The sequence below is a fragment of the Mastigoproctus giganteus genome, chromosome 9, assembly GCF_048544385.1.
Source record: "Mastigoproctus giganteus isolate SK-2022 chromosome 9, ASM4854438v1, whole genome shotgun sequence".
NCBI lineage: Eukaryota > Metazoa > Arthropoda > Arachnida > Uropygi > Thelyphonidae > Mastigoproctus > Mastigoproctus giganteus.
The window spans coordinates 68,475,964-68,496,721 of NC_143583.1; the positions used below are offsets into that span (position 1 = coordinate 68,475,964).

The window sequence follows — 20,758 nt, forward strand, 5'->3', positions numbered from 1 at the left end:
AGGATTGCATGGGTTTTCTTTTCTCAAAACAGGTAAACCGACCATAAAATACACAATTTACAGATGCATATTGACGCCTCATGACTTCAGCCCCATCTAAACGAAACAACCAACCCTAGCAATATGCAAACCAAAAATAATAAACCAGTTGGAAGTTATCCAGATTCCTAACTGAGACTAACATCATGCTGTTAGTGTTTAACCTCGACATCGGGTTCCAGCCAATGACAACCTGCGAGAAATTAATAGAAAATTTTTTTAAAAAAACTGAGCATAATTGTACGTTGAGCAACCTTATCAACAATTGCTTGAGCTCTGTCCAACAACCAACATACACATTATAAATAATAATTAAAGGTTGTCATTCTCATCAAAAATTGGCTTTTAGAATATTTTCCTTCTCATACTACATCAGGACAAAGGAACTTTTACACAAATGAGCTGCCAGACAGCATTTTATAATGCAATGTTAGAATTTACACGTTCGTATGATTGAGTTTCGAGCTGATTTATGTTTAGAGAAACTGACGTAAAAATGATTTTGTCTGAGATGGTCTAATTGCAGGGGCTCACATCTGGTGAGTATGGGCTTTGCACACCCAGGGTCCTGAGCTGGATATCATCATTCTTCTCTTTCTTGGTGATTCCCTTCTACTTCAGACTCTCTGTTTTGGTGATCCCCTTCTACTTCAGATTCTCTGTTTTGGTGATCCCCTTTCAGACTCTTTCTTGGTGATTCCCTTTCAGACTCTTTCTTGGTTATTCTCTCTCTCTCTCTCACAGGGTAACTCAGAAATTTTTTTGGCTGGTGCAGAAAAAGCCTCAGGCTTCCTTGTACTGCATGGCTAATAATAATAATCCAAAAAAAGGTCCAGAACAAGTTGTCTCCTGTAATTGTATCTGATATATAGTTCTTTTTTGTCATTATAAGCTAGCTGAAGTACACGGTTTTGCATCGGTTGCAGTAATCAAAATAGCATGTAGTTTCATAACAGTTATGAAAATTAAATATTTTAATGTATTAAAAAATTTAATTACGAACAAAATTGTATTTATTTCAATACATTTGAAATTGAATAACCAAGATTTCTGAAACGTTTTGTTGCTCAGTTTGCCATTTGGGACCAAAATAAAAAGGTTTGCCATTGCCAACTCTAGAAAAACCAACATAGAGTTGGCCATGAGAAAAAGTTCGGATTTTCAGGTTAAGGCCAACATCTTTGAATGCTTGTCCCTGTCCCTTTTTGATGCTCATGGAAAAACTTGGCGAACAGGGAAATGGAGTCTCTTGAAATGACAGATGAGAGGGAATGATTGGAATGCTTAGACTGAATACTTTTTTACCTGCGGCAAAGCCAGTCATGATCACAGTACAGGGTATGCAGAAGATTGACATGTGCAATGAACTTCTACACAGCCAGTCACGTTCCGTTGCCGCCAAGTGTTGATGGGTCAAGATTCATAAGAAGTATGGTGAGAGACGGAAAGTTGGAAAAGGTGGTGTAGTGCATTGGAGTGAGAATTAACGGGTCTGACCACAGAAGAAGTCTCCAAAAGGAACGTTAAACAGTTATAAAAAATGGATACTATTGCCCAGATACTATTGCACGAAATTTCAAGATTGGAAATTTCCAGTCTTGAACTCAACATTATGGGGAAATACACTTGGCACCTATACGGAGTTGAGAAATTCTGCTGGAGGATTCAGTGTCAGTGTTTGGTACCATACACCGATCCTCGATGTTTCAGTTTAAGCAGGCTCTGAGTAAACTCTCCAGGAAAAGCATCATCCATTAGATGTACTCTCACGTTTGTCGTTAAACTAAGTTGCTGACTGTTCTTGTAAATGTGTAAAGATTTGAGGCAGGTTTATCTGGTGTTAGGTGTATGCATTAAATGCCAAAGTAGCTAAGGCCATGAAGAGTCATTATATTATGTCTATAACTATGTATATTCTTTGGTGGTTTACTGTAAGGAAAAGTCCTGTTTACGGAGGTCGGGAAAATGCGACCCTGCTTCAGATCGACTAACTCAGTCACTTTGTGAAAAAGCCCATAAAAATTCCTTGCGTCATTCGCAGGATTCGAACTCATCCTTTTTTCAACCGCTGTTGGAAGACGGTGATTTATCTACGTGCTACCTACGAGGACTAGGTTTATCAGCTTGGTTCTACTTGGAATGACTGGCAATTTTTGTCCACAGAGTTACTCCTCTCATGCTTTTGCTATTATGTCGAATATTTTGCATGATCCTGCACCCTGCAGGACTGTTTTTCCAGTGCCCTCAGAACTCAAATTTTTCCTTAAATTATAAACTTAGAAATTAAAGGGAACTTGATTAGCGGCGCAGCAGCAATTCTTGATAATGCCACTGGAAGCGCGATCATTTTTGTCATTGAATTTTCCTCGGAATGATAAGAACCGTTTACCCATACTAGCATAATTATCCAAAAAATAAAATTCCACCACATCCATTGAAAAGTGTTTCAATAATTTTTAAAGCTTCTCTTTGGGCTGGCCTGATTGGCCAATTTTCTCAAATCAATTAGCTGGTCGATGTTGTAGTTGGCTTCAAACACAATTACAACATAGACCACCTAATTGAATTGAGGCCAACAACAATGTCAACCAGCTAATTGAACGCATGCAAGAAAATTTTAATTATTACATCTAGTTGTGGCTCAAAAATGCCAAAATATTTGAGGGAGGTCGGAACTATCCAAAGCTCCAATCTTGTCATCATTGAGGATGAAAACTTCATTGAACACAGCATCACTGTGGTTCATTTCCTGGTTCAGATTTTGCACTTTTGTCTGATTAAATAAATCAAGATTTGACCCGCTTGTCTACAACATGATGTAAACAGATTTTGCAGCAACCTTGATTATTCAATTTCAATTGTCTCCTCTACTGTGCATCATCTTCCAGAAGTCCTCTTGGCTGGCAAACCTGTTTGAAAGTTTAACAGATGGTGGCACCTGCTGTTCATAAGTCCTTAACTAATGCTGTATCTTTGACTAAATGCGAAAAGAAGCTCAAGTAAAAGCTTTCAAAATTGTCTACTCTGTTTCAACATTTAATATTAATAATGAATCGAATGAAGGCCCTCTTTCATTTAATGGCACCCTCTTTTGTTTATAACACACATGATATTAAATTTTCTCAATTTCCAAGCATTAAACCTTTTTTCAACGGTGGAAGTTCTCGAGATATGAAATGATTAGTATTTAAAAAGCTTCTTATAGATTTCCCTTTTTAATAGGCATAATTGAGATGAAATTCAATGCAAATAATTAATAGATTTAAAGATCTTTCATTTACTTGATTGCGTCCTCTTTCATTTATAACACTGATATTAATTAATATTGTAGCCTTTTCAAAACCCACTTTGAAGCTACCATCACATTAAAAGACATAAAATATAATACTTAATTTATTATTAGTAAATATTTACTGTACTTTATATAATTCGATTATTTTATAATGATTTAAAAATTACGATATTAATTAATATCGTAATTTTTCCAAACAGATTCCAAACACCCGAGGATTCCATTATTATGGATGTTAGGACCAGTCCTAGATTTGAGGAGAGGGAACCAGGCATAAGAATTAATTTCTGGTGACTAACTGATCGTCTATGCCAAAATTGAAGGGGGGGGGAGCACCATTTGTTTGGATTTGCAACAGTCTCATTGCCAGCTCCGATGGATTCAATGTTTGAGGTTTCAGATTTTATACGCAAAATTGCATCGTAATTTAGTTGTAAACGATTTGGGACTTTTTAGAAATATTTGATCGATGTATCACTGGAGGCCTTAACATAGTTGAAAATTATCAGTCTAAAAGAAATAATATTATTTTACAGCAATTTGTTTAACCTTTTGAATAAACTAATTCGTATGCATGAAATTCCAATTCTATTGGAAGATGAGGAGGAACGATCCTCCTGATCTTCAGAAATACATGAGGATATCTAAAAATAACTTCCGCTACATTGTCCAATCATTACTACACGCATTGATTATTAATTCACGTAGAACTCTATCAGAATAATTTCTAACGTGAAAAATAGTCTACCTCTAACAGACCTGATAGCATAATTCGAGATACTGATACCGAGTTAATTGTCAATCACGAAATATAACATTGCAGACGTCCATTGGATTAAATAGCTATCTAAATGCACGAAATTCCAAGCTTACCTTGATTCCCATCTTGAGCGTAGATTAACCTTACAACACAGCTGTCAGATAGCACACACGCGACTGGTTCTAATCTCCCAGAAACACGAGAATATCGTTAAGTAAACTTAGAAATGTGGTCGGCTGCACTTTTTCTATTGGCTGACACGATTTGCTCTCGCCTAGACGTCAGACACTTTCTAGACATAATTGGAGAAAAGTTTGATGGCATAGGGCGCCCTCTCGCGTTAATAGCATGAAACACGTAGATGATGCAAAACATGAAAACCTGTTTGCCAATTTCGAAAAGCTTAAGAGTTTTCTAGAAAAGATGTGGGCAACCGCACATTCTAGGCTGTTCTCGATGGAGGTTGCGTGATTGATTTTTGGCCGAGATGATGCAGAGGCGTACAACTCCTTAAGTGGTTGGGATGGCTAAGTACAGTCACGAGCAAGACAGTGATTCAATGCTCTATCCTAATATATCGATATACCTTCACTTTTACAGATGCGGTTCTGCAATCTATGTTTTATTTATTATTTAAAAGTAATAAATAATAATGGTGAGCTCATCGGTGAAATACCCACTTTTATGACTTTCATATCTCGTATCTTTATTTTTTTACATTTTATTCCAGTTTGGAAAACTTCGTATCTGTAAAATATTATCGTGCTGACCCTACGTGTTACAAAACTGTTTATTACACACTTTCAATATGTATATGCTTCTATTCTCACACAAGTAACTATCCAGCTGACCTTTGAATTTATTCAACCTCTCAGCCTCAACTACCTGCGAGGGCAGCTTTTTGCAATAACGAGGGCAAAAGAAAACTTCTTACAATCCAATTTAAACCTCAGCTCCTGTAATTTGAATTTATGTTCGGGAATTCTTTATAGCAGCAAGAATTCCACCTTTATTCGTTTTACTAATCCCCTCAGAGCTTTGTAAATCTCAGTCAAGTCACCTCTGAGGTACCTGGTTGTCAAGCTCTGTAGTTCACATAATTCAGTCTTTCTTCGTACTTCGAGATCGACAGAAGGTCGTCCCTTCTGTCGATCTCACTATTCCAGTTGCTCGTCTCTGGATCCTTTCAAAAAGCTCGATGATGTCTTTTTTTCAAATGGGGATCTCCATACTTGAACAGTGTTCCAAATGTGGTCTTACAATTTCCTTATACAGTGGGATTATGACCTCCCTATCTCTACAGGATCTGTTCCCAGAGACATTCTCACGCAGAGGAAGGTCAATGGGATAATCCGATCGAAATGTTCGCTTTGTCTATCCTAAGTATAGAAGGTTTCGTTGTTCATACAGTCGGATCCATGGTCGCCGGCAGCATGGTGCAAGGTGGTGAAAGTGCACCACCTTTTGATTTCGAAGTAATACACAATTTTCAATATTTTCATTAATTTATTGAAACCTTGAAACAATACAAATTCTTTCTTTCAAAATACAAGTACTTTCTCCCACCGATCGCGAAACGTTGGCTCGGCTGTACACATAAATTAGTCAAACTTGGCTTAATTAAAATATTGCGTGTATTCGAAAATTTGGTGACCAAAAAATTTATTTCCACATGAACCGCCTTGCAAAATATCCTGCCTGCGCCCATGGTCGGATCAATAAGTTTTCGTGCTGAAATAATAGCTTACACTGCTAAAATCTTTTTTTTAAAAATTAGTCTCTTAATTGTCAAAAAATGATAACTGTTTGCACACCAAATAACGGATTGAAGATACGCTTGATCAAAGCGATGATTTCGCTATCGAAAACATTTCTGAAGCTCATTAGAATCCCCATCACGTTACTTTTAATGTCAACCAAAGCTATAAAAAAAAAATAATTCCTTTCATTGTGAAAATAAAGAAGTCACAGTGGAATAAGTGTAGTGAATGAAGCGGTGATCAAACTGAGTGACCTTTTTTGCTAAAAATTGTCATACACAAAACGCGTTATGACATATTATGACATATATTAGACTGCACCATATTGCGCAGTCTAAAATATGTCATAATTTGTGTTCTGTGGTCGATTTGCTCTGGTTTTTCGAGTTTTCGGGATAAAAAATCATGCTGTCCTCGCCTGAGACCGACTACCTCAGCCACGTTGTGCAAAAGGCCCATAAAAATTCCTCGCGTCATTAACTGCATTCGGACCCAAAGGTCTTTTCCACCCGTCTGAGGAGAACAATAATTATACCACCTGTGATAACCAAGAGGACCTTAAATCTTTTTCTTTCATTTTCCCTTATAAAATGCTTTTTCTGTATCTTGCAGCCATTTTAAGGCAAGAGTTATTTCATAATCCACACACCGGATTATTTGGCAAACTTGCGAAAGAGATGTGAGCTATCAAAACATGTATTTCCGGTCAATGCAGCAATAGTTCCGTTGATGTAAATATACTTGACACTGTCAATTGACGAGTTTCTTGCGTGCAGAGCTGCAATTCTCGTTGTACGCTTACATAAAATTATGTTTATAAAGTATTCGTTATAGAATGCGAAACATTCTTGATTAGCATTTGAAGAGGACTGCTTATTTTGTTTTTTTAATGTTTTTCTTGGGATGGAGTGTTCAGTTGTTCAAGTGAATAACAGATTAGAAAAACAGATAAAAAATGCATGGGGGAAGGGAGGAATCACAGATAATCCAAAGTGCGATTGTAGCAAATTAAAAATGCCTTTACAGGACAATACTTCAAAGCATTGTACCATCGAATAATAATTTCATTTAACTGAATTACATTTCTATGCTATTTTTCCTTCGTTACTGGAAATGATCACGAATTAGCTATAAACAGAATATATATTTACTAGCAACTTTTCCCAATCTCGGAATTTTGTATTTTTGAAAAGAAATTACAGAAAAAATATGTTTTTGTACAATATTCGCCACAATATGCTACTATAGAAAATTTGAGATTATTCTTTCAAGACATAACGTCTACCATATTCGAGTTAAAGCACGTTGTTATCCGTGACACCCAGTATTCATTCGCATCAAATGGTTTGTACCTTCTGAAGTTATTGGAAAAACACTCCTTCCAGTACTGACAACCCAGTACAGGACCAGCCTCTATCGATTCACTATGCCATCCAAGGAAAGTCAACTCGCACTAACCTGAGTGCCACAACCTTAAAGACCTCGGGAGCGTTTGAAAATAAATCGACGGTGGTCATCCATATGTCGATCTACAGGCAGCATTTCATGCTTTTAAAATAGCTGTACTAGTGAAGCTTTATGAAATCTCACTTCGAAATTCACTGCAATCTTCTCTGGCTGCTTTAAACAATTCTCAGGAACGGAATTGTTATCCTGAGAACACAAAATTCCAGCAGAGCAAGGGGCATTTACACAGTTGTCTCGCAAGGAGGCATCCTCTCGCCGATTCTGTTCATGACTGTACTGCTTCCATTCATCACAAACAGACTTGACTTCTTCACCTATGCTGATAATGTCAAGATCTGCCCACATGATGACCCTCTTCAAGGGCAGATCAACATGCTAGCAGATTTTGTGAATATCTTTCTCTCTTGAACTTGTCACTCAACCCAAAAAAATCAAAACAGATCATATTTTCATGGAAAAAATCTCCATCTGTTATTGTCTCCACTGTCGAAGGTATCAATACCTAGAACATGTCCGCGCATTGCGATCTCGGAATCTGGTTCCATACTAAACTGCATTTCCATCGACATGTAGACTTTCTACTCACGAAATAGGCCCGGATTCTCTGGAAAGTAAAACCAGCTGGGCTTTCCGGAAACTTCGCCTTCCCTGTCATGTTACGGCCACCTTAATGAGAGGTAGGAACTATTCGTCTTCTCCAGATTATAATATGGAGAAGAATATTCTTCTCGGTAAAAACGTTTAAAGGACCAATCTCCGAACCTAACTTTTGAGATTTTTGCTTCTGGAGAGCTCTCTAAAGCTCTTTCTGTGAAAATCCTGTCTTATTATCACGCTTCAACAGGCTCTCTCTCTGGAAAATTTCTCCCGACTCAGATGATCCAGTCTTTCAACTGCAATTTTTGTATACCTTCTCGCAAGATTCCCGTTACAGAAGGAAAATCCTCCTTAAGCTGCTCACAAGTATTCACAGTGGTTGACCAAATCTCCAAAGAGATTCTCATTCGAAATTCTGGACAACAAGACGGGTTGAAATTTTGAAACAGTTTTCCTGACTGTGATCTTATAATTCTGGGTATAGAATGCTTATTAATATCTCAACTAAAATGCATTAAACACCTTTAAGATACGATCATCTTTCGTGAAGAACTGTACAACAGTCTATATGTATTGTAAGTTATCTGTTCGTTATATCAGTTTTTTCACATTACATTTAAGAAATCCTTTTCTCTGTTTTTATACGTATCCTACTGTAAGGCCCTGGCACCTCGCCTTGACGGATATTATGTACTAAGTTCTATACTCCCCTTTAGGATATAATAAAGATAATTTATTTATCATTTGCGATAATAAATGAACGAGATTACACTGAAAAGCTAAACTAAAATGTAGTTCATAGTTTCAATGTTCATGTGCTTTGACTATACAGGGAACTTCAACAATGGACCACAATATTTCACGGAAGGTGCTCTGCTAAATATAAACGCAGAAGTCTAGAGGCACTTCAATTATATGCTTGTATTCTTTGGTAAATTCGCTGTTTGCTGGACGAAAAACCCTAATTTCCTGGAGAAGAAACCATGCCACCCTCTCCAGAGACCGATCAACCCATTTTGAGAAAAGCCCATAAAAGTTCCTCGCATCATTGACGGGATTCGGACTGAGGCTTTTTCCAGTCAGTGTGAAGGACGGACGGTGATTACAACTACTGTGCAACCTGCATACAGTCTGAACACGTGTTGCTTCATTCTTTGAACACTTTTTTAGCTCAAACACTTTAGGATGGGAGGTTCCTAAAATTACATTTCTTCTGTAGCTCCAGTCCTCCACAGCATTATATGTTCTGTTCAGTAGCTTAGCTACCCTTTTTCGGGCCCGGAGGCAAAGAACATGTTCGGGCCCCTACTTAATTAATGAAAATTGCAAAAAGAGGAGACAGCCAAAGACGCGAGGCCACTAAAGGGCCCGGGCCCGGAGGCAATTGCCTTGCCTGCCTACATGGTAGCTACGCCACTGGTTCTGTTCTCTGCTCGGAAATATTCCACATGTTCTGGTAATTGTGGGGTTTTTCCATCAATTCTGCAGCAAAATAATCATAAAATTCTCGAAGCATGGCATAATCTTTGAAAGTTTTCTATTATATATAGCCAACCGTCAACCAAATCTTCTACAGTAAGGTATACCAATGATTTCAGAATTACTGGGGTTTATTTGCTTAGAATAGTGCATAAATTACAATGATTGATACATTAAAGATGTAATCTTTACAATACCTCGAATGTTTTGCTCCCAAATACATTGATTGAAGTGATAATTGCAGCCATTTACAAGATGATGGTTTTTTCAAAACATAATAATGTAATTTCTTTGTGATTCCAGTTGGAAATATTACATTTAATAATCTGGATATTACATCTGGACAGTCTATCACAAGTTTGTTGTTTTTTGGTTGTGTAAAAGGGAGCAAGGGCCTCTGTTTCTTAAAGAATGCTTCCGATATCTGTGTCAAACGAATATACTTGAATAAATTGTTGAAACAACTCTTGACAGTTCAGTCGATGGACACTGTGTCACCTTTGTCCAGAGTCGCAAATATTAAGTCTTCAGTACCATTATCACATAGAACAAAACCGAACGAATCGTTCATAATTTCCCAGTCTTCTGGAAAGTTAATTCCTTTAGCGTTTAACGGTTCTCGGTATCCGAAAAAATTATACCTTGTATAATTCTTCAGATTCAGTTGAAAGTATTTTTCGAAGAAGAATGGCAATTCGCCTATTACTGTAAACCACAGGCACGCTTAAATAAAGGCAGCAGTGGTGATAATTCTTCTCTTTCTTGGTGATTCCTTTCTGCTTCTTTCTCTCTTTCTCAGGGTAACTTGGGATTTTTTTTTTGACTGGTGCAGCATAAGCCTCAGGCTTCCTTGCACCTTATGACTAATAATAATAATAATAATAATATGTGTCTATAATGCTACTACACAGAGTGGAAATCTGTATCGCTTTCACTACAATAATTCGCTAAGTCACTTTTGTCTCGACACAAAGAAGAACACTTTTTGGCACTACAGTTACGATTTCTTGGGAATGAGCCATATGCAAGATCCATATTAGCATATTTGGCTGATGTGAATATTCTGTGCTTCATCTCTGTTGATTTTGTAGGGTTTTAGGCGCATCAGCGAGTTAGCTATATTGCGTCGTATATAATATGCATGTAAATCGATTTCTCCTGAGTTTTCGGAAGAAAAAGTCATGTTACCATCGCCTGAGGCCGCCTAACTCAGCCATTGTAAAAATACCCACAAAAGTTCCTCTTGCCATCAATTTACAAACAAAAAGCCTCGGTAAAAATTCAAAACCGCTCGTATCACTGCAACTGATGTAGTCACATTAACATACACGAGGTTGTGGCTAGCCAAGTGATTTTCTCTTTCCTTTCAGGCATTCTTCATCTGTGTGAAGAATGCCCGGTTCGAATTGCGCTAAATCGGAGGAAATTGTTACGGAACGTTTCATATCATGACAGGGTTAGTCACGCTTAGATAAGAGTTTTTCATCCAGGAAATACAGGCAAGTGCACCACATAGTGCACGCAATTTATAGAAACAACAATCCACTGACACATCACGGCCTTAGTTGCCTATGGCTGAAATACTAAAAATGGCATTCATTCTCCTTAGATATTGACGCTTAGAACATATTATTTACAAAGATTTAACGCCAGCTTTTGACGCCTGAGCTCCTCTGCTTTAAATTATTTGCTTCGCTTCCCTTTATTGCATTAACTTTATTTGACTTATCGCTAAAACAGAATCTAAATCAGTACACTTTCCATGTTACCATGACTACTTACAAAGATATCACCTTCTTTCGTACTTGTTGACGTTTCCCAAAGCTCGTCCTTAGGACCTCTTCCATTCAACTCATAAGTTATAACGACCTGGATAATTTATACTCTGTAATTCTCCTCATGGTCTGTCAGCAGCTGTGGGTAGATAACTTTATTGTTGAGCTTCTAGCAATAATTTTATGAAAAATATCACTGGCCACCTGACCTCGTATTACTATTGGAACAATGCCTTAGCTTGAAAAGTAAAATCGAGCAAAGATCCAGAATTCCTATTTCCTTGTCAAGTAACTTTTATGCAAAAACTGCATCGACAATCAAAGTAATGAAATGCTTCGAACTCTTAAAATCACGTACCATTGTCTGCACTCTTGTTCCTTGTATAGAATTTTATCCATATCTATTCCCAATTCCTGATTTTAGCACTTTTATGTGGTCATCTTATTTCGAAATTTCTATTACCTGCCTATAGAGGATCCAGCGAGATTAAATGAAATAAATTCTTGCTCTTAATGGAGAAATTGGATTTTTTTGATTAAGACAGCTACCATGACTACTTACAAAGATATAATCTGTGGTGTCTTTCTACCAAGCAAACTATTGACCAGATGTAATCTCTAATTAATTTGCGTGTACCTCTCTAGTTAACTCGTCACAATTATTATTTTTATTTTATTTTAAACGTCCTGCAGATTATCGTAAGGTTAAGCCGCCTTTTTAATTTCTCGTCCTCATTAACGTAATTGGACTTAGCTTAATCGATACTTTTCTCCATTCTTATTAACATTTTTATTGTTTATGGTTTATCAATCCCAATATCTATACACTATTTTTATGATTGCTTAGTAATTTTATGTACATTTTTCATTAACGTATGCTATTTTATTTATTAATTAATAATTCCTTTATGCATGGCAACTAGGACTTTTCCTTATTGTGATAATTACTGTAAAATATTTTTAAAAGCATATTTTTATAGTTTTCTGAACAGACAAAAAATCAACTTCTCTTTCCCAAGTATCAAACGGAAATTACGTCATGAAAATTCGAGGTCGTACAACTCGATAATGATGCTTTAAATCCAAAAATGCCTCTAGACTCTTTTTGTTCATACCGTGGAAAACATCCGCGTGTTTCGAATAACCCCACGTATCCGTAATATTGTTATTTACCATGTTGTTTGTGAGTCATTCATGCGCTTCTTGTTCAATGCCTCTGTGGTCACAAACTGGACCAACTGCTGCCATTATTACTGCAGTTTTAATCTTCTTACGAATGAATGATAAGAACTACGTTGCAAGCAAAGCTTTCAGTCGTTCCCACTTTTATGAAGGCAACAGAAAGGACTTTACTGTTGTAGCAGTAAAGTCCTTTCCTACTTTTAAAAATTAATAAATCCAATAACTTGGTCAAGCAATTTATTCACTCCAATAAACAAATTAGCTTTCCAATTCGATAACAAAAGTAATGATTCTAGTATCGGAGAATTACAATGTCATTCATTTTTTAGGGTTCCATTTTAAGAGTTCTTGATTAAAATGAAACGCTTGTGGCTGTAGTCCTAATTAAGTAGCCATGTCAAGAGCCTAATCAAGCTCGTTTTAAAACGTTGTCTAAATATAAATTGTTTTTAATTAAATATTATTACAATAAGTATTATGGCAAGCTTTAGAGCGTATGCAAGACATGTGGACATATGTTTCTGAAAACGGAGGCTCCTGGAATCGGCCTCGTGTCTCTGTGAAGAACAGTAACACACCATAAATCTACACTAATCACATACACACTAAAAAAGTGTGTATGTGATTAGTGTAGGTTTGTGTGTATTATGTGTGTTGTGTTGTTCTGGCAGCTGGCTACCCAAAAGCATCAGGGAGAAATGATTCTGGGTACTCATCCACACCACGGGAAGGTGGGCCAATCCCAGTAGAGTACGTATGTCTCAGTAGTTCGAGACTTTGTCCCACTTGATGTGTTGGATTTAAAAAAAAAAAAAAGGAGCCTCCCCAGAATAAAAAAAATATATGGGAGTTCTCCCCAAGAAAAAACATGGAAGCCCCCTAAAAAACCAAAAAATTTAAAAAAAACCCTAAAAGCCCACCCCAGAATAAAAAGAGAGAGAGAGAGAGAGAGAGAGAGAGAGAGAGAGAGAGACAGTGGGTACAGTGACTTCGCCTACATCAAGCAGCCACACAGCGTAAAATGTAGCATTTTAATAAATTTAATAACACTTAATAAATTTAATCCAAATTGAATTCATTAAATTCTTATGCATTCAAAATCGCTTTGCCTTTCACCGTCGAAGCTGTGGAACTCTTTGTGGTCGCTTCAAAATCGTTCCGCTTCACTCCATGGGTCTCTTTTTGTCTACAATATCATAAACTCTATTATCGATACTCCATCTTTTCTTGAACAAATGCCTTTCACTATACCCCGCTTGAATTCTCGTTATAAAACTACACTGGTGTGCAAAATTTATGGACCAGTCAGGTTTTCACCTGTGGCTTCTCATAGGAGTGGCCTGGATATGGGAAAAGCATACTAAAGGAACCCCGTGAGGTACAGAAATGATGAAGGAAACAACGCCGACACAACAACGGAAACAAAACGGTACAGAGGGACTTTATTCAAAAATGGCAACATAGCGCTGGCTGCCATGATACAGATGCATCACTGCCAAAGATGGAACAAAGGGAAGAGGTGGTCCTCAGTAGGAGATATGGCCGCCCCTAATGTCGATGCAGGCTTTGCACTGCCTGTCCATACTTAGAACAATGTTGTTGATAAGTTCTTTCGGTAACATCGTCCATTCCTCTGTCAGCGCCATCTTCAGCTGGTGAACATTTTCTGGTAGGGTGGACGTGCCGCTAGGCGTCTCCCTAGAGCGTCCCATATGTGTTCGATGGGATTTAGATCGATGGAACGGGCAGGCCAATCCATACGAACAATGTCCTCACTTTCCAAAAGCATATCAACAGCTGCAGTGCAATGGGGTGTGGCGTTATCATCCATAAACACGAATTCGGGACCAATGGCACCTCGGAAGAGACGCACACGGGGAAGGATTACCTCAGTACAGTAGCGTGCACTGGTTACAGTACCGCCTTCTAGTATCTGGAATTATGTATGTCCATCCAAGATAACGCCTCCCCAGACGAGAACACCTCTACCGCCATATTGACCCCTTTCAGTGATGTTTGCGGGATGATACCGTGTGCCAACCTCTCTCCAGATTAGCTGACGTCCAGAATCGCTTCTGAGACTGAATCTAGTCTTATCAGTAAAGAGTACATTAAGGAAAGATTTTGTGGTTGTAACCTTTAGAAATAGTGTTGGTCCTTAAGTTTTGCACGCCAGTATAATTTCTCACTGCCTATTTCTCGAACTCAAGAACACTTACTTGGTAGCCCCTGCTCCGTTTCCTTCAGTATAGAATAATCACAATATTGATTTTACACTTAAACCGTCTGTGTATAAGAAATTTCTCTTTATTCTGTTTCGTTAATCCAAATTTTGTATGTATTTTAATACTAGTGACTGCCTTGTGTTGATTCTCCAGTAATTCTCAGTGCTCTCACCATTATCTGCGGTCATCATCTCACCATTATCTACTTTAAATGAAAAATTAAAGAATACTATTATAAAATAGAGAGCAAAATTTTAATAGCGAAGTCTATTTAATTTTTCGGTAAAAAAAATTCAAAGCATTTAAAAAATGGTAATTTAAACGATTACTGGCTTTTCCTCGACTGTGAGAAAGCAATCAGAAAAGATTATTCCCAACAATTTTTCAAAATTACACTGCGTGACAATCGAATATTGACAAATCGAGATTTTAGTCTCAACAACTCTTGTTCTGCTCGTCCTTTTGAATAGGTGGAAGCTGTACAATTGGACAAAGAAGCTAGAAAAACCTGTCGTACAAGAGAAAAGCATCCGAATGAAGCGCATGTATGACTTCGGAAGTAAGAAAGGTTTAAGGAAGGAAATTAAGTTACAAGTTGTTATAGTTTCGAAATCAGGCAAGGAACTTGAAACGTTACTTTTTACATCTCGATTTCTTATTAGAAATAATGATGGACACCTGAAGATTTGATCGTCAATAGATTGGTGAAATTTTGCATTTGTACTTCTTCCTAAATTTATTGAGCTGCGGGCCTCCGTGTTCAAATTTTGAATGAATTTTTATCACACTTTTTACGAGTGTGATAAATAAATTGATTACTTTGAGAATTATTAATTTTTAAAAGTGGGAGAGGATTTTATAATCATCCTGTACAATACAAGAGATAAATACGATAAATATAGTATTTTACATTCTGCTGAAGCAGTTCATAGCGCCAGCAGCAGCCTCCAGTGGAGATAATGCTTTCTCAGTTGCATGGTGCTATTAAATTCTCAAGGTGGTTTAACCAGACAATAAACTGGTTCTAATATCTGTGGGGGGATTAGATTGACGTTTAACGATCTTTTTAACTGTAACGTAATATCTGACGTCTGTTATTATTATTCCTAGCAGTTTAATGTGTAATTTCACGCCCCACTTAACATTTGTGTGTTTTAAAAGCCATCTGTGCGATTATTTCAGTAAAGGTAAATAAGACAAGGTAGGATATAAAAGGGGAAACTAGACAGACAAGACCTTGCACTTGGTTAAATAAACATTCCACAATCGTCTTTTCCTGTTAAATACGTTGCTAAAAAAAAATAGACAAAACGTCATTAGCATAAGGAAGGGGAATGGAGTATTTGTAATTAAGTGTAATTTTGGTCACAAAATGAAATCCTAACAGTTGGATGAAACACCGGGTTCTTGAAGACTTTATTTCAAAGTTCACCGCGTATTTTTAAGTATGAGCAGCGCTGCAATATCTTTAACACAGGTAATGACATCACCAGAAACTTTGGCGAAATTCTAGACTCGCAGATTAGAAAGAAAATGTTACCATAAACATCCCGGCCCATCTAAAGGTAATTTTCCAACTGTTCCAGCGCAGACATCTGTGGGTTCGACACAGAAACGCCTCTGACGACAGGAAACAGACAGTGCTCTTGTTGTTCCCAATGCCTCGGAAATCTTAACGCCCCACTCGACTCCTTGTCCGTTTAGCAGAGTCATTCGATCGTCCTACGCTTTAACGACCCTTTAAAACCGGACGGTTAGGGGTCGCTTTTTCAACTCCCTTGACCGCGTCAGGGTGTTGCGGGTTTAAACTGCTTGCCTATGAAGCACGCCCACTCGCTTCGCCAGGTGATTATGGGATCTGCGGCCTCAGTGAACATATGTTTCAATTCCTCGCGATATTACCCTTTCCCTCCATCCCTCCCCTGGCTATGCCGAGGGAACGGCACCACTTCGTTGAAGTGGAACGGTGCTGCACTCACAGTAGACCGCTATATTGTAGATCTTGAAATAAATGGGATTATGTGCACTGGTGTTGCCGCTGAATAGATACCATCACGCGAGGGACCTTCGCATAGTTTCTGTTGTTTTTGCTTCATTAGAAAGAAAGGCACGATTTTTAAGAGTTAATAATTGGATGTAAATAACCTCAAATGAAGCATATGACACCAAATCCTGGTGATTGGAGAATTTCATTTAATTTTTTTTTGGTCGAGTTATAATGATGATGGTGTCGATAGATAGAGAGAGATAGAGAGATATAATCATACAGAACTGTGCAAAATGTAGTAAATTCTGTGATACAGAATTCTTTGCTACATTGTTAAAACTTAAATTTTTAATTCAAACGAATGCTCCCATAGCTATTTACAATATGGAGTGCAGAATACCATTCTAAATTTCCAATAAACTTTTTCTTCATTGTAAACTAATGCATTTTTGGCATAGGTGGACTTTGAAACAAATTCATTGCACTGAATTTTTCAAAAATATTTTATTCAAACGGCAGCACAAATCAGATTTTAAAGACCATTATCAGGCTTTACAAAATTAGATCACCAAAGAAATTTAGATATTCTTGAGAAATTGAAAGTAGATAACGTAGTAAATGACATAAAACAGTATCAGAAAAAATAGAAAATCCAAATAGAAAGAATGAACCCAGACTGGATCCAAAAATTAGCCTTTAATTAACTACAAACCTACAGGTAAGAGAGATGTGGATCGACCAAGACAACGATGGCAAGATCAAGATCACCTCCAAGAGCTACAACGGAACAGGTCTTAAAAGACCTAAGCCAGACCAAGTTCATGATGATGATTTTATTCAAACGAGACCGACAAGCATTAATAATAAAAGAAGTCGACAAGGACCTGGAAATATTTTCAACGAATACTGTTTTAACTTTCTATTAAAACAGTGTTCGTTGTTATTGTTGTTACTATCCATCCACAAATGAAATATTCTGGATGGATAAAAGTCGACAATTAGAAATATAATAAAATATGAAGCATACCGCCCGACAAAATTAAAATAATTTTAATGCATTCTTCCACTCATATGAAACATGAATGTCTTCTGTCACTCAGAGTTTCGTGGAGGTTTGATATGTTTGGAGTCGGGTTGTGGCCTTCATCTACGATCCCGGGGTGTCGAATCATTCATGGGCAATGAGTGGAAGAATGCATTAAAATTGTTTTGAGTAGTTTTTTAGTCGGTTATATTTGGAGAGTATCGTGTTGAAAATATCCTCCGAAGCTGAATGAGGTAAATTCTATATTTTTTAAACGTTGATAAAATATAGAAGATTAAGTTAATTCTAGATGGTGATTAGTTATTAAAATTTTAGTAAAGTACATGGCAAAGTACATGAACAAGTACAAAGAAAAAATTACTCAAAAAAACACTTATGATGACCCGAGGACGACAAATGAAGAGCAAGATAAACACTGACAAGGACAAAATTGAGTATACTGACTTATGCAAAGCCATTAGAAAGGGACTCAGTGAGGACATAAGAAGATTTAACACAAGAAAAATAGGACAAGCATTAAGGGTAAACAAAGAACTTAAATCAGCAGCCATGAGCAGTAATACAGAAAGAGAAATGATACTGAAACTGAAGAATAGCGATGGTGTACTTATAAATAACAGAGAAGGCATAATTCAAATAGCAGAAGACTACTATAGAGAATTATACAAGGAGCAAGGGAATGATGCCAGCAGTGGGGAAGATGGATTACAAATTTGCAACACGTACGACATGACCGATATCCTTCCTGATGATGTAGAACATGCGTTGAAGAAAATGAAGAATAAGAATCAGAAAGTCCATGGTGAAGATAAAGTTATTGAAATTTGGATGTTGTTAAAATTTGGAAGAGACATGACACAGAAACTGGCAAGACTCTTCACAAAATACACTAGGAAAGGCATGACACCTAAGGAGTGGAATAATGCAATAATAATTTTGCTGCATAAGAAAGGAGATATGCAGATTTTCTTTCTGCATAACAAAGAAAATCAGAAATTGGAAATTATAGACCAATTAGCTTGTTGTCCCACATCTACAAGTTGTTCACAAGGGTCATTACTAACAGATTAGAAAGAATACTTGATGAGAATCAACCGAAAGAGCAAGCTGGCTTTAGGACAGGATTCTCAACTATGGATCACCTTCACGTAATATCACAGCTAATGGAGAAAGCAAAAGCAAATTAATATAAAACACCATTATGCCTGGCATTTGTGGATTATGAAAAGACATTTGACTCCATACAGCATAAGGCAATGTTTCAGACAGTGAAAAGACAAAGCATAGAAACCTACCCCATACATTATGATTTTGAAGAAAATACATGTATATGAAAACGTTACCTCCTTTATTAGACTAGACAAAGATAGTTGCAAATTTTAAATTGAGAAAGGAGTTCGACAAGGAGACACAATATCTCCGAAGCTGTTTACTGCTGCCCTTGAGGTAGCTTTCAGAAGATTAGACTGATCGCAGAAAGGAGTCAATGTGAACGGAGAGTACCTAAACCATTTACGATTTGCAGATGACGTTGTGGTTATAAGCCACGATCCCAAAGAATTAGAAGAAAATCTTAATCAGTTATGCCACACATAGAGTTCGGACTAAAGATGAATATGGCTAAAACAAAAGTAATGATGAACAAATATGCCACAGAAAGGGATATAATCATTGAAAGAGCAGTAATTGAAAAGTTGGATTCATATACTGATCTGGGACACGTCATTAGCTGCAATAACGATAAACGGCTGGAAGTCAAGAGAAGAATAAACTTCGGATGAATAGCATTCAGGAAATATAGTCACATACTGAGGAGCAATATCCCAATTTGTCTGAATCGCAAAAATTATGTATACTCCCCACCATGACTAATGGAAGTGAAACTTGGGCACTCACCAAAAGAATAGAAGAAAAGCTGAAAACTACACAGCGAAGAATGGAACGAATTATATTAAGAATCAGACTGTTTCTTGATAATTGACTGTTTCTAAGAATCAGACTCTTGATAAGAAGAGAAACACGTGAATTTGAATCAAATACAAATTAAGGACATTCTTATCAAAACTAAAGAACTAAATTGAACTGCAGGACATATTGCTCGAAGATATGATGACAGATGGACTAAGAAAATAACAGAATGGTACCCAAGAGGAGCTAAAAGAAAACCTGGAAGACAACGACGGAGATGGACAGATGAAATTCACCAGTTCGTGAGTAGTAAATGGATGGCTATTCACAAAGCAGAAGGAACTGGAAAGTTGCTAGAGAGGCCTTTATCCTGCAGTGGATTGAAAATGGCTGATGATGATGATGACATGGCAAAGTGCGACAGTATAACTGAATTGTTGAAATTGTGTGTGGTTGCTAAATGCTAGTAAGAAAAATGGAAGGATGAAGCAAGTGCATACTTTGCGAAAAGAAGAAAAACAGTGTCTTACCAATTAAGAAATCAGGCATGCTGGAATCCTCTAATTAGAGGACCTTGGCATAAGGAGTGATCAGCGTACATAGTATATATTAGAAGTTTCAAAGTGTATAGGTGTTTTTTATGGGTATATGGAATAGCTTAGTGATTAAGGGAACATCAAAGAGTAACCACGATCTCGAAAAGGAGAAAAAAACAAAAAAAAATTGATAAAATTAGTGCTAAAGACAGCGCTTGAGTAATCTAATTGCTGATTTGTCAGGATCAGAAGTCTTGAAAGTTTAAAGTGAAGAAAAGTATATAAATATTCAGACAAGTTAGATGCATAGCACCCAACCACCTGACTGAGGAAATTATTATTAGAAATAGAACGTACAGTGTCTTTTTAGGTTGCTGCGGCCACGGGTGAAAACATTTCCAACCGGACTGTAAGAAGGCTCAATTCAAGTGGACTCTACACAAGGAAGCCAGTGGTTTGTATCCCCTTAACCCCATTCGAATCCCGTTGATGACGCGAGGAACTTTAGTGGGCTTTTTTCACTCCGTGGCTGAGTTAGTCGGTCTCAGGCGTAGATAGCAAGGTTTTTACCCCAGAAACTGGGGTTTTTTCGTCCAGCAAAACAGGCAAAATCGACCACAGACAAAACGCAATTTACAGTCATAATAGTTATATGTAAGAGATTACGGGTGGCCCTAATAAAATAATTTGAATTTTTTTTTGAATC

At 37.2% G+C, this 20,758-nt stretch overlaps 1 protein-coding gene across 1 annotated transcript in view; it reads right to left on the reverse strand.

Annotated features, from left to right (window-relative positions):
• Nucleotides 1–4,316, reverse strand: part of LOC150080421 (ciliary microtubule associated protein 1B-like) — a 37,709-nt gene extending 33,393 nt beyond the window's left edge. Inside the window, exon 1 of the mRNA XM_090381088.1 lies at nt 4,205–4,316. Within this exon, the coding sequence (XP_090237214.1) occupies nt 4,205–4,216 (12 nt within the window). The 5' untranslated portion in view covers nt 4,217–4,316. The remainder of the gene's footprint in view (nt 1–4,204) is intronic.
• Between the last annotated feature and the right edge of the window lie 16,442 nt (nt 4,317–20,758).